At 39.2% G+C, this 13,897-nt stretch overlaps 1 protein-coding gene and 1 long non-coding RNA gene across 2 annotated transcripts in view; one reads left to right on the top strand and one right to left on the bottom strand.

The window, feature by feature from the left end:
- The window catches only part of ALDH1A2 (aldehyde dehydrogenase 1 family member A2), a 54,463-nt gene that overhangs the window by 2,414 nt on the left and 38,152 nt on the right, over positions 1-13,897 (bottom strand). Inside the window, exons 8-12 of the mRNA XM_010717272.4 lie at positions 7,837-7,939; positions 5,312-5,496; positions 4,471-4,635; positions 3,883-4,040; positions 3,005-3,079 (exon numbers count right to left, since the gene is read on the bottom strand). Coding sequence (XP_010715574.2) covers positions 3,005-3,079; positions 3,883-4,040; positions 4,471-4,635; positions 5,312-5,496; positions 7,837-7,939 — 686 coding nt within the window. The remainder of the gene's footprint in view (positions 1-3,004; positions 3,080-3,882; positions 4,041-4,470; positions 4,636-5,311; positions 5,497-7,836; positions 7,940-13,897) is intronic.
- The window catches only part of LOC146543543 (uncharacterized), a 106,109-nt gene that overhangs the window by 69,911 nt on the left and 22,301 nt on the right, over positions 1-13,897 (top strand). The window contains exon 3 of the long non-coding RNA XR_014885758.1: positions 117-13,335. This is a non-coding gene — a long non-coding RNA (uncharacterized LOC146543543). The remainder of the gene's footprint in view (positions 1-116; positions 13,336-13,897) is intronic.

Genomic DNA, 13,897 nt, shown 5'->3' with positions numbered 1-13,897 from the left:
TACAAGTGATAGCTCCAGCACTTGTAAGAAGATAGAGAATGACGTTAAACCTAGGAATATTCACTGTCCCTTGATGGAACTGTTAGGAGTGAATTGATGTCCTCCATCCTTTCCAGATCCTGAAGATGTTCAACCACTAAGACTTTCACCATGGTCAGTAAAATTACTGCTTATAATTGTACCCAAGAAAGAAAAGATCAAAACTGATCCTTATGGAAAATGAACTGCTCACAACTATGGATAAAGGTAACTGTGTGACTCCTAAACCTGTTTTTTTTCCCTCTGATACAGTGTCCAGCAGCAGAAATCAACATTTGCACTTACTGTGAAAGAGCATTCAGCCTGCTCAGATTTCCACTAGTTAACTAGAAAACCTGTTTTTGCCCCAGCACAGCATCTTATATACGATGCTACATACTGTCAGAAAGAAGCTAGCCACCTTCTAGGTCCCAGCCATCTGACACATGGCTCTGTGGGATACGTGTTTTGCTCTGTGTAAGTGATAATTAATGGGTGTAGGATCTTCTTGTAGTCAGCTCTGGCCTGCCTCATCCATTAGACAACTCTGCTGAGGTTTAGAGTGGCAGTGGTGTGGCTTCTTGGACATCAGGCTTGCCTCCTCTGAAGTACAGATACTTGCATTTTTGCTGTTCATGTATTGAGAGATGGAGAATCTAGTGAAGTGAACAGTTAGAGTTCTAATATGTCTGCTGAATGCTCTGTGCATAAAGCAAACCTCTCCACCTCAAAACATGGATAGTCCAAGCCCATGAATGGAGGATGTCTTCTACATGAACCAATATGAGGATTCTTTTGAACAAGCGCTTATAGTAATTTACTTCTTTTAGTTAGAGGAATTACATTTTACACCATTCATGTAGTGATAAGGAGCTTTAAAGGAGTGTAAATGTAATGAAATCCCTCCTTTAGACTTTTTTGAGAATAAAAGAATGTTTTTAGTAGCCTGAAAGTAAACAGAAATCATTTGCATTTTGTATATGCATGCAAGTTCTCTGCTGGTATGCACATATTCTGGTACATTCTGTGAGAGTGTAAAACAAGTGTAGCACATCTTAACTTTCTGAGCTCATTTTTTTCCCATGTGTGATAAAATTCTGTTAATTCAAATGCAGAGACAAAATAAGTCCCACATAACACAGGGTTAGCAAAACATCACAGTGGCACAATTAAAATCTGCTGTAATACTGTATTAGCTTAGCAATGGCACACACACATGGACATTTTCTTGCCTGTGTTTTATTGTTCTTTAATTGCTCAACATTATTAATGCTGTAAAATGTATGACTTAAAGCAGAGATCTAAGAAACCTTGGCATTTTAATAGAAAGCATGCAGATATAAGCTGGAGGGTGTGAATTAGAAGGTGATATCTGATCAGAGATGCTGTGAGGGGAGTTGAATAATTACAGTGTAACAAGCAGACTCTATTCTGGTCTGCCTCTGAGTTTCTCTGTTGTCCCCTGTTGAGAATATTGGAAACCAGTCTCACCTGCAAGACTTAAAGAATAAATTTAGACAGGGATTTTTTCAGTCCAAGGGACCCATGCACTGAGAAAGGGTGCACAGCCACCAGAGATTTCCAGGTGCTCACAAGCAGGAAGGACCTCAGACTCAATGCTTGCAGTGACGATATGGGTGAGGCAGAGGGTGGAGCATGGGACTCACTCACAAAATCCAAACACTAAAGCTATTTGTAGGTTTTCAGAAACCTTGGTGTGAGAGAGATTGCCATTAAAACCACTTATTGTTCATGCTTAGTATTTTCAAAGCCATGGATAGGAATCAAGTGTACAACTACTGTAAATTTTTTTCATGGGAGCTGGGTGGTGTCTGATTCCCCCCCACCCTCTTCTGAAAAATTCGACAGTGCTAAGATGTGAATATTTTGCTTGCACAGTTAACCTCCCTGATGTCAGTGGGGTCACTCTTGGGTGTCAGGTTACTCATGTGCTCTTTTGAGCTTAGTAGTTTTAGAATATTTTCACAATGATAAGAGTTAGATGAGATGACATATTTATGCCAGTGTGAGATCACCTCATAACTCATGAATGTGGAGAATAGTACAAATGTGTTATTCAAAGTACTCCCTAATGAGGGAAAATATTTCAGACTACATAAGAGCTTATTTTATAGATCAAGTTGTATACTTCAACAAATTTAAAGTTTTAAAGAGTTTGACCTTTAGTTTTACTGCTAAGCTTGCCTTAGCCATAAGCTATTTTGAAATCTTAGGTGAGACATATCTGGTGCACATGCCTCCTGCAAAGAAATTAATTGAATCCTTTGTATGCGAAACCAATCTGGAGCTGATGCAATTGCTAGACTTCTTTGTGACTGTAATGAGAACTAGAAACTGTTAAGATTTTGAATTAGGTACATGGGACAGTATTTGAAGGTGGAGCTCAAATATTCAAAATATTTGGTGCTTAATTCTAAATGGAATAAGAAAAGAAAGAATGCTTTGTAATGGAAGGTGATTCTTTTTAGGGGATGTAAACACATTTGCTTATCCTTCCCTAAGCCTGATTTAATTAACATTGCTTATAAACATGGAAAAGACAGATAACTTTTAAATGAAATTCCAACACACCTAAAGGAAAAAAATAGCAAGAGAAGCAAAAAATGGCAAAACAGCCCTGAAACAAGTACACTGAACTATGTAAAGAGAATCTTTATGGAAAAGTACTGATTAATATGGATAAGGAAAACCTGTTGGAAAACACAGGCTAGAGTTGGAACAAATACAGAGAAATTTCAAGTATCTTTCAGAATAAGAAGAGGCTCCCAGTAACTCGTGTTGCTGTGTCACAATAAATAGATATATAAATAACTAAAAATCACTTCCAACTGGTAGTGGTTATGAGTCATTTTTTACTATACTCTGATCCTCAGATGAGAATATTTCCTGATCTTAACTTACAAGGAAGGATTTTATTAAGTTGGAGAGCTGAAAACAGTTTAGAAGACAATAGTACAATACTTACATCTCTCTACCATTGCCAGACATTTTGAAACCTCCAAAAGGACTTTGGGCATTTAAGGCGTTGTAGCAATTTATCCTGTAACAGGAAAAGGCATTAATTTCAATTGCACTGACAGAGGCACATTTGAACAACTCTAGAGATACTGAAACTGACAGAGCTAAGGATACTGTACAGCTACTAGTAATAACAAACTTGTATCTTGCTGAAAAGAAATGAGGGACTTATCCCACAAAAGCAGTGTTCTACTCAAAAGGAGAGAAGGGTTTAGTTTGTGGGGACTGGAGGAAGGCAGGGAACACCTGGCTTCACTTCACACATTAGCTTCACTAATTAACTGCTTGTTAATCTGCTAACAAATCTCATGCAAATTTCTAACACAAAACTATCAGATTTGAATTCATCCTTTTTCCACGATTTTTCTTGTATCTGTACTTTATCTAGGTTTAACAAATTGCAAGCTATTAAGCTCTAAGATCAGCACTTCATACACCTAAAGATGTGAGTGAAAGAGGTGTCCTTTTGGTTCCTTACTGGAGAAAATACATGATACTTTATGCCTTTAGCAGAAACCTTACAGGATTCTTCTCCACAGAAAGGACCATTTGTACTCCTGTTTTGTTCTCAGCAGTGCTGTTCAGCAGGGTAAGGGACAGCCATGCTAACAGAAAGCAAGGTGCCTTCCACTTAATAGCATCTGACTGCTATGAGCCAAGAGGCAACATCCCCCAACAGCTGTTCTGTATCTTGCGTAGTGATTCACCACTAGGATGGGCTAGATAAACACTTTTCAGACAAAGGCTGCAAAACTGAGGTAACATGATGATAACGAGTCAAATTCTTTATCTCCAAGAGCAGGAGTGTGATAACTTCTGCCTTACCAGACTGTCCCAGCCTGCATTGCTGAAGAGACTGTCAGGGCCTTGTTTATATCATTTGTAAAGACAGCAGCTACCAGCCCAAAATCAGAATTGTTGGCTCTCTCGATAACTTCATCCAGGGTTTTAAATCTCAGTATTTCTTGAACAGGCCCAAAAATCTGCAAGAAAGATTAATCATTAATTTGTAAAACTGCTCACTCAGCAATATTTTATTCCTGTTCTATTCTGCTTTTAAAATGGTCTGTCCTTTCCTGTTTTACTTTCTACAAAGTTTCACAGCAACATTTGTTACCGATAAAAGCTGTCTGTAAAACTACTTGAATTTCCCAAAACAGTCTTCCTAGTGAAACACATCAATTTCTTCCTTTATCTCTTTAAAGTCTGAGACTAAAGCAAATGACAAAAATTGAGTTGCTTTATCTATACTGATGCTTCAGTTGTTCTATGCATCAGTTCTGAATAGATTTTACTCTTTGTTGTTGCTATATAGCAGTAATATTCAGTCTAAAGCTTTTGTCTTAAGTTAAAAAAGGAAATGAAATAATGTTTAGAACATTTTAAAATGATCTTGCCCACGTGTGTGAATACCTCCTCTTTGGCAATCCGCATGTCATCTGTTACATTGGAAAACACTGTAGGTTCAATGAAGAAGCCCTTTCTTCCTAGCCCTTTACCCCCACATTCAAGTTTTGCTCCTTCAGTAATGCCGCTTTGAATCAGTTCCAAGATCTTGTTGTATTGTTTTTTATCAATCTGAAAGAGAGAAGAAGCTGTTTGACTTGCACTTGACAATCAACCAAAAATTAGTCTTTTGGGCAGGCAATATTCCAGACAGTAGACTCATGTATATCTTCCCTGTTGGCTTGAGATGCCAAAGATCTACAAATAGCTGCTGACTGTAATGTAGGGCTGTCTTCTAAAGGATGTGTCTCTGTATGTATATGGCTTACCCACATTCTTCCTAAGGAATCTGGTTTGTAAGCACAAACAAAGCAAGGCATTATTTTTTTTGTTCCTAAGTCACTTTTGAAAATTTGATAAGCCTATCTTGTTATTAGTGGCAGGTGTATACATGTCTGATTCTGACCATCTTTTGCTTCTAATTCCCATTTCTCTGGTGGTCTACAAGCACAGTTACTGTTGTAGACAATTCCTGATAATACATGCCTGCACAGAGACTTTTGTAGGCTTCTCTCTTATGAATGGTGGCACTGTGTAGTTTGCAAACACGTCTTGGCAGCTAAAGACCAGAATCCTGCTGTTAAATCTGGGAGGCAAACTTACTTAAGTACAGGAAGAGAATTTTCACTAAACAGCATCTCTGGCCTGGGACTCCAAGCGAATATGCAGTGAATGAACTCTGTCCTGTTAAGAGTTAAATGCTTCCAGGCAGTTTCTGGACTGTAGAGCTGAAGCACTGTTCCTTTACCTGTGGCCCTTGTTCTGTAGTTGGGTCAAAAGGACTCCCTACTACTCTCCTCTTTGCACGTTCTACACTTCTTCTAACAAACTCTTCATAGATTGATTCTTCCACGTAAATCCTTGAGCCTGCAGTGCAGCATTGACCTTGATTGAAGAAGACCCCCTGGTGAGCTTGTTCCACAGCATAGTCCACTACAAAAACAAGATAATGTACACTGCTCTTAAACATCGTAGGCACATCTAATTTTGCACCAATTTCATGTATATTGCATAGTGTCACATCTACAAGACAGAAACATCTGATTCTGTGATCTTCTTGGCCTATACAAGCGACCATATGAGGCTTTAAAATTATAAGTCAATTATGGAACAATCAACCCATGATTTCTGTTTCACCCTCTTTAGATGCAGAACCAAGGCATCCAGGATTCAAACAGGAGAGGAAAATCCAGATGTATTTACACATTCTATGGAATGGCTGGGTTGAAAAGAACCTTAATGATCATCTAGTTTCAACCCCCCTGTCACAGGCAGGGTTGCCAACCACCAGGCTGCCTAGAGCCACATCCAGCCTGAAATTCAGAGCTAAATTCTCACAGTGGGTATAACAGTTGACTAGGAAAGAATCTGGGCCATGTGATACTGAATTTATCATTGAAAAGCAGTGACTTTCAGCACTGCAATACTTCTGTTATTATCTGTAACACTTCGGAACACTGTTCAAGGTGTAGTCCTTTATGGAGTAAACAAAGCATGTTTTACTCTCAGTAAATCTCAACAGAGATGTCTTATTCTGCTTTCAGCATAGTCATGAAAAAAAATTATGTTGGGTGTTCCCTGGACTAAATTCAAGTTTTCCCAGACACCTCCATGGAAACTGAAAACAATAGTGCATAGACCTGATTAACTGATACATCTTTCTCATAGCCAAGTCTGGCACAATGAAGAGTTCTAATAACCATTCTTCTCTGATTTTTGTGGATTTTTAATTTTTTTTTTTTTTTTTCAAATGTGCACTGAACTTTGAACAGCTTTGTCATGCTTTCTGCTAACTTTTGGCACACAGCGTTCCTCAAACAGAACAAACAGCTCCTTTGGAATGGTGAGCAAATTGTCTGCTGTTCTTAAATAATCAGAGCTTTGAAGTTTGAATTTCAGGTCAAGTGCTGGTGGTTGTAATTATGGGAAGGCCAGAGAGCTTTAGTATGATATATTGTGGAACCGACAGTACTGAGGAAGACTTTGCTCTTCTCTGTGCCTTGTTAATCCCCTGTGGCCTGCAACTTCTTACCAGGTCTTCAACCTTATTTGGCAGATACAGCAGGTCACAGATAAACTACAGCTGTGTGGCAGCGAGGAGCATTTTGTCCCTCCCCAGGGAAAAACAGAGCACAGACTTGCTCCCAGCATATACTATTCTACTAAAAGCATTCAGATTATCCAATCTGAGTAAATAGGTTAGGGACAGTTGAGACATGGTGCGAGTTGGAGATGGCTAACTGGGATAAAGGCTCCAACTTCTGCACCTGACTCCAGCTGGCAGGAGCCTCTTTGGCCTACCAAGAACACTGTGACTGCAGTTTAGCTGCCCAGGTTGGGAAAACTTTCCCATGTAGGAAAGACTTCCACTACTGAGAGCTGTCAAGGTTTCTCTAGCCTTTCAGATGTCAGTAATTTCTGAAAATGAATGTGGGACTGTAACCTGCTTTGTAATATATGCTATTCAGAACCATTCTATCCACTTTTTCTCCTTAAATGAAAAGACCAAATCTTAAACATCTATTTCTTTGAGTTACAAAGTTAGAAAATGCAATAAGTACAGTGTGCCTGCATGACACCTGAAAGGATAGCTCAAAGCAAGGTCATCTTAATGGGGTGATAACTTCAATACCTCCTGCTAATATCTCCTAAATATCAACACTATTAACTATTTTATTGCTGATCATTTCGGCAGAAACTTCCAGTCTGTGTTTTTATTCTGTCCTAAACTGCTGTCCTGTACCTTCTCAGGTGCCAAAAATCCCAGCTGCAGATCATCTAGTTGCCAAGATCTTCAGCTCCCTGCTGACACTGGCAACGAAGATATTTCAATACACAATTCTTCAATTGTGAAAATATATAAAATGGAAGTCTCCATCTATAGCTAACAATTAAAACAGCTTAAAAAGGAATCCTGCACTGATTAGCTACTCAAATTAATTCAAAGTCTGCATATTGGCTTTGAATCTATCACAGACCACCCTACTGGAGAGTTTAGAACGACAAATATGTATGAGACCATGACTGCAATTAACACCATATCTGTGTTCTTGGTTCTGACTGTTTTTCCATTTTGTTCTCTGCAAATCTCTGGGTACAAATGTTTTCTTTTTATAAAAATATCATAACCCTGGTCGTTTCTATAATACTGAAAAGTGCAACTAGTTACAGTTGTATTCGTCACTTCACTTTGTCTAAAAGCTAAGCCTTAAGATGAAGAAAGAAAAGGAAGATACAGAAACATTTAAGAAAAGTGTGGAAGTGCTGACTTACAATCAGCATCTGCAAAAATGATGTTTGGGCTTTTCCCACCCAGCTCCAGTGTAACTCTCTTCAAGTTACTCCTTCCAGCTGCTTCTTGGATCAGCTTCCCAACCTGAAAGGAAACGGAGACAAGTTTTACAGGCAGTGTAGTCATACAGTTCATTTTAACAGCCAATGCTGGACATCATTGCAACAGAGCCTTAAGTATTCCAGCAAGTTCTTCAGTCTAAACAGATTTTCATCATCAGTGGACAGTATTACAGTTTTCTAGAATTGGAGAGGGGACAAGGCAAAGCACAAGGTGTTTGTACCCTTCATCCTTTCGTACTTATGCTAAAATAGCTTAGACTTTATCTTAGGGTACTTTAGGAGGGTTAAGTTAAACATCTGAAACTGACACAGCTAGAATTATTTCCATCAAACCTACTGGCACATTCACAAGATTTTACATCTATTGCCAAGAGGATTGCTTATTGTATGGAACTGCTGAATCACAGCCTGAACCTCTGATTGATCACCTGAGGAGAGCAATGAGTCAGCCACGGGAGCACAGGTGAAGGCAACTCACCTGTGCTGCAGGAAGGGGTGGAGCCTGGCTGCACCTCTTCTAGACCCATTTAAGAGCTGACTGCCAGTGGGGAAGGATCTCTCTGGAGATCTGCTCCATTGGAGTTCATCTTGCAAGCCCAGGACAGAGTGAGTGACTTTCTCTCATCTTTCTCTTATCTTTCTCTTATTGCTCCAATATAAATTATATTAGCCAAGCTCCTGGACACCCCCCCCCCCCCCATCTGTATATCCATTGATTATACACTTATACAATTTTTAGTTTTATGTAGAACAAAATAGATCTGATAACAGTGTGTGTATTAAGTCTTTACTAAGCATATTACTATTCATCAGTAATAACTGCTATCACGTGTCTTTATGTAGTCCAGGGGTTAGCTATCCAAAGTGATGATTGCTATTAGAACTTATTTCACTCTTATTACTTGTAAAATGCTAGCTGAGCTGTTTGTAGGAGAGCATTTGTTCTCCAAATTCAGTTTTCAGCATCATAAGTTTTAAATAATTTGACAGTGAAATCATGATTGAGATTCTAAGGAAATCATCAACCTTTTCTGCTGGGTTAGCAGCACACCAAGCAGGGCAAAAAGTTAGAAATGCACCATCCCAGATCTGACTCTCAGCTGCTTCACAGACAATATGGGTTGAGGAGGTCAAAAGCACCTACAAATATTTTGGTAGATTGTTGGGTCAGCTGGAGCAGAATGCAGCCCTGTGAGAAAACGAACAGCATCGAGTTGCAGATCTCACTAAGGAACATAAGGACTGATAAATGGAGTAGCAGTCTGACAACTACATGTTTGATGTGTTGTGTGTACCCAGTAGAGAGGGCAGTGCAGTTGGAAAGGCAGCAGTGCTCCCTGGATTAATCACTCAAAAATAGATCACGTTCTATAGTCACATTGTAATGGGGCCTATTTTGTAGCAAATAAAATATCACAGGTATCCCCCAGTAAAGTGTGGCATTAAGTGTCTCTTTATTGTTTAGAAGCCTGAGATCCTTGAGAAGTGATTTCTCTTAACTGCAGTGTGTTTTAAGGTCAAGTGGGGAGTCAGATGTGATGTGAGTCTGCAGTGGGACTTCTTTCTCCTCCTGGTACTCTTTTCTCTATGTAATTGGATTTCTCACTTTTCCATTTCTAAAGCCAGATGAGTAGGATTCCCAGCAGTAAGGGGTTAATGTTTGAGAAGCTAAGCCTCCTATAGAACTGAGATCTGTCTGCTGGAGAAAGGTAAGTCAGCACAAGAGTAATTAGAAAGCAAATGAAACAGAAACCAGGGCCTCCACAGAAAACAAATAAAAAACAGACACAAAAACCCATCAAACAAACACCAAAACACCCAACTAACTAAATGAAAAAAGACACATAAAGCAAAAATGCCGCAGGGTAATGAAGGAGTTGTCAGCCATTTCATGTACCTTTGTGATTAACTGTTTATCTGGTGATACCACAGTTGTGTGTAACTGGGGGTTTAAAAAAGAAATATAGAAATTACCGTTAACTTCCTTATCCCTATATTGATGGAGTGTTGACATTATCATGAAATTCCTTGCATATCCCCTTAATTGGAACTGAGTTTATTGTTGTGTTTGACTGACAGCCAGAAGTGAACATGAAAAAGAAGGATCCTTTCTGCCCTCCATTCCCACTACACATATTGAGCACGTCATCTGCAAATTCCAGCCTCTCAAACTCTGCTGAAAACGTACACTGGAAACTAGTAAGGGTGCTGTGTTTATAGCCAGTGCCAGCTAATGCCATTCACACCCGCACTGCCCTGAACCTCCCTCTCTCAGATAACAAGTCACCTATTTCCCCTCAAAAATCTGCAAAGAGCAGAGCAGACCAAAGCCATCAGAGCTAGGTTCAGCCCAGCATCCCTCCTCCCCCTTCCAGTGCACCACTTATATGTCAAAACTGTTCTGTCCACATAAATATGGACTTTTGAAGAACTGTACACTAACAAGTGATTGGCAAACATGCAAGTCCAAATATCATCAGTGGCAAATAGAGCAACAATGTTAATTTCAAAAACTGTTGTTCACAGTATTGTTAATAGAGGGAGGTTAATGTCAAGTTTCCAAATAGAAGCTTAACAGCTCCACTGTATCAGAAATCAGTGTAGACATCAGGTTGGTAGGGCTCACGCTGCTCAGCATTTTTGTTCACTGTGCTTCTATTGTACCCTGTGTACACAGGTTGAAAAAAGTCTTAGGGAGGGCACCAGAGCTGTGATTATTTAGTGACAAAGACTGCCTTTTGTAACTGACCTTCTCTATAAAGAGAAAGACAGCATGAAAGGGATAAGTGATAGTGTTCCAATCTGTATGGTCTTTCAATACATGCTTCCTGCGGTGTCTCTCAGCTCTATCTGTGAGCTCCCAATAGGCAGTACAGCCTTGCAAAGGAACACTGGAAGAGAGGACTCTCCCACAGATAATGGAGCTGTGTGGTTATCCAGCAGGAATGTTGGCAGAGAAAACTGTGACTCCCCATCTTTGTTTTGAATAGGCTTCAAGATTGATATCAGAAGTATCCCTGGATAGCTTGTGAAGTACCATAACCTTGAAAGCTGTGTGGAGGGTGAGGCATATGTAATTTGGCCCATCTGAAAGAAAACAATTTGTTACTCAGAACAACAAAAACAAGAAAGATAATTAAAGAAACATTTTGGAGCGCTCCTGTGTAAAACAACTTCTTGAAGAATAGTTTCTGAACTGTGAATTATATGATGTTAGGTATTGAGAGTGTATTGAGACATACAGCATTTGGTTGTTGCTTCTTTCTATGCTCAGTGTCTCCTTCAAGAGGATGCTCATGCAGTCATTTTAAATACATCTCTGCAGAAATTCGAAGAAGTCTATTGATGTTTTCTTCATTTTTCTGTTTTGAGACAGAAAACAGCATCTCAATGGTATAGGTGTTTTTGCCTGTTAAAGCAGTGGAAGTCTCACAAGTCAAAAGCAAACTTGAAGGTTTGTAATGCTTTCTCTACAGTTTTGTCAGAACCTCCAGCTTCACCTCTGGTCTGAGCCTCCTCTGGTCACATGTTAACATATTAGAGAACACCTGAATCAAAGGGAATCTAGCTGAGCAACAGATAACTTTCTTGCATGCTGCAAGATAAGATATGAAGGTAAGAATGCACAGGAATCTCTGCAAGCTAAAATATTCCATTAACAGTGGAAAATTGATGGAAGGAATATACTTCATCAGGTAGTTACTTCAGCATCCTAAGTAACTGGCTTACCAATCTTTGCTATTATAGCTTTCCAGGGATAGTGGGAGAACATCTGAAGGATCTAAGTGTTGTAAGTTACAAGAGATTAATGAAGTCCTAGGGAGATGGTACTTTTGCATCACCCCATTTGTTTCAGTTTTAAGAAGCAGTTTTTGTAGGCAGCCGTCATTCAAGGACAGTTCCCTAAGTTCTCCCAAAATCACTAAGGAAGGAAAAAGGAAAGGACTTCCTTGCATTCAGGAAGCTCAACCTTTCCAAGATACAATCAAAACAGAGGAGCTGGAGCAAGACTGAATAATAATGTAGCCTCTTTAAATTCTTCTCATTTCAAATGAGGCATGTCTGTAATTCTGTAAGCTCACAGACTTCTCAGAAGAGGACAAATCACCTTTAGGATTCTTGTTGTTAAAAGCGGAAAATTCCGGGATGTAATTCTTCGTGATGTCCAGAACCAGCATGACATTGTATGATCCAGGACAGCTTACACAACTTATGCAGTAGGTAGACATTCTGTCTACATCATGCATTGTGACATTCATCTCACTTCGGAAATGAAAGGAGATTCCTGCTGAGTAAATTAGAATCAGTGGTAATACAGCTGTTAGCTACAAACATTTGTTTGGCATGAATCAATCTTAACTCTCCTGTAGTTTGCTTTGATGGTCTCTCTTGTATCTTGTTGACTAACGATGAGATCATTCTTTGTTAATCTAAGTGCATAAAGAAAACATTCTGCCAAGCAAAATGCAGGCTTTTTTTTTTTAATGTTGTTTATAGACCTTTTGTTTACAGAGGCATCCAGAACAATTTACTGTATATTTATTTGGGTTACTTTACAGAAGTGCATGAACATAGACCTAAATCCTATCTTTAATCTGTCAGCCTTTTAACGGGTGGTAGTTTGAACAAAGTGGAAACCAGCCACTTAAGATAAACTTCTAGTTGGCCATGGCTTCAAATGTTTTGTGTGCTATCTATGATTCTCATCTCGAGAGCATTTAACAACTGGAGAGAATTGCAAGCATCTCTGATTTGGAGGTAACACATTTGTTTCTGAACAGAAGTTATTAGAACCCATTAAGCTTTTCTACAATTTTTTTTAATTAAATCCAGCCAGTTCCTTAAATGCTTTTTTCTTTTTTTTTTCCCCTCAGCTGCATAGCTTCTTGAACTTCATAACAATCTGTAATCTTAGGCCTCAAACAGGTTATTCCTAACTATTCCATGTGCCTCAGGAATTTATATGTACCCAGATTCTGTTCAAATGGAGCACATACGTACAGGTATGGCCAGACATCTCACAGAAGTCAAACTGAGACTCTGTATTCACAGTCCTGAGTGGAAATAAAGGTATATGAAGAATAAAGCAGCATCTGAAAATGTATTCTCCCTGCCACTTGTTGGTCTTTTCCCTTTTGCTACTTAGCAAAATGTCTTTCGTTCAAGAATGTAGCAGAAAAATGAAGAACATCTTTGCATTTGTTGACGTGTGTAAAAACTGTCCTCTCATCAACAGTTGTCTACAAATAAGTTCTGCTGCTTCATTTAAATCTAGGGAAATAGAAGAGACCTGTGTAACTTCTCCTGTACTTCTGAGCCCTGCAGCCCAAGAGCAGACACACGGGTAAACCAGACATCCAGAGTTTGAATCTATTCTGAAGCTTGGAAAATGAAAAGGACTTAAGTAAATTGTTGCTAGTAAGTCCTGCAAAAGAATTACATTTTTAGAGGAACTTTAAAGGGAAGGCATAGAGGAATTGATGGAACAGTGAAGAAGTTGAAGCAGAGAGGGTCAGAGGAAAATGGATTGGCACGTACAGTGAATAACAGGGATAGTACAGGAGATGGCTGAGCTTTGCAGAACCACCTACAAGGTCCTGGCAGGCAAGAATTTCACCCTACAACTAAGGACTGGGAAGATCAAGGAGATGCACAGTAAGAGGCAATGGGATGCTAAATTGTGTATGATCTTTCAAGGAAAGGTAAGAAAGGAATGAGAGCCAGTGTTGACACTGTCAGACTGGCTGGAATAAAGATTGTTTCTGACAGCTTAATTTTCATGTGATTGTGGAAGATGAGGAAAAAAAAAAAAAAACATGTCAGTGATGCCTGAGATTGCCATAATTAAGGAGTCTCATGGATCAGCCCTGTTGTGCTATAACATCACAGTAAAAATAAATGCTTCTGTTAAAAAGCTGCTGAAGAGTCTGAATCAAAGCAAGCAGAGAAGCCAAGAAAGCTGTTGAAATTAAGGAGACAC

This window comes from Meleagris gallopavo, chromosome 12, assembly GCF_905368555.1.
Source record: "Meleagris gallopavo chromosome 12, MGAL_WU_HG_1.1, whole genome shotgun sequence".
Lineage (NCBI taxonomy): Eukaryota > Metazoa > Chordata > Aves > Galliformes > Phasianidae > Meleagris > Meleagris gallopavo.
The sequence above is the reverse complement of the archived record's forward strand: the minus strand, read 5'-3'. Positions and strand labels throughout refer to the sequence as shown.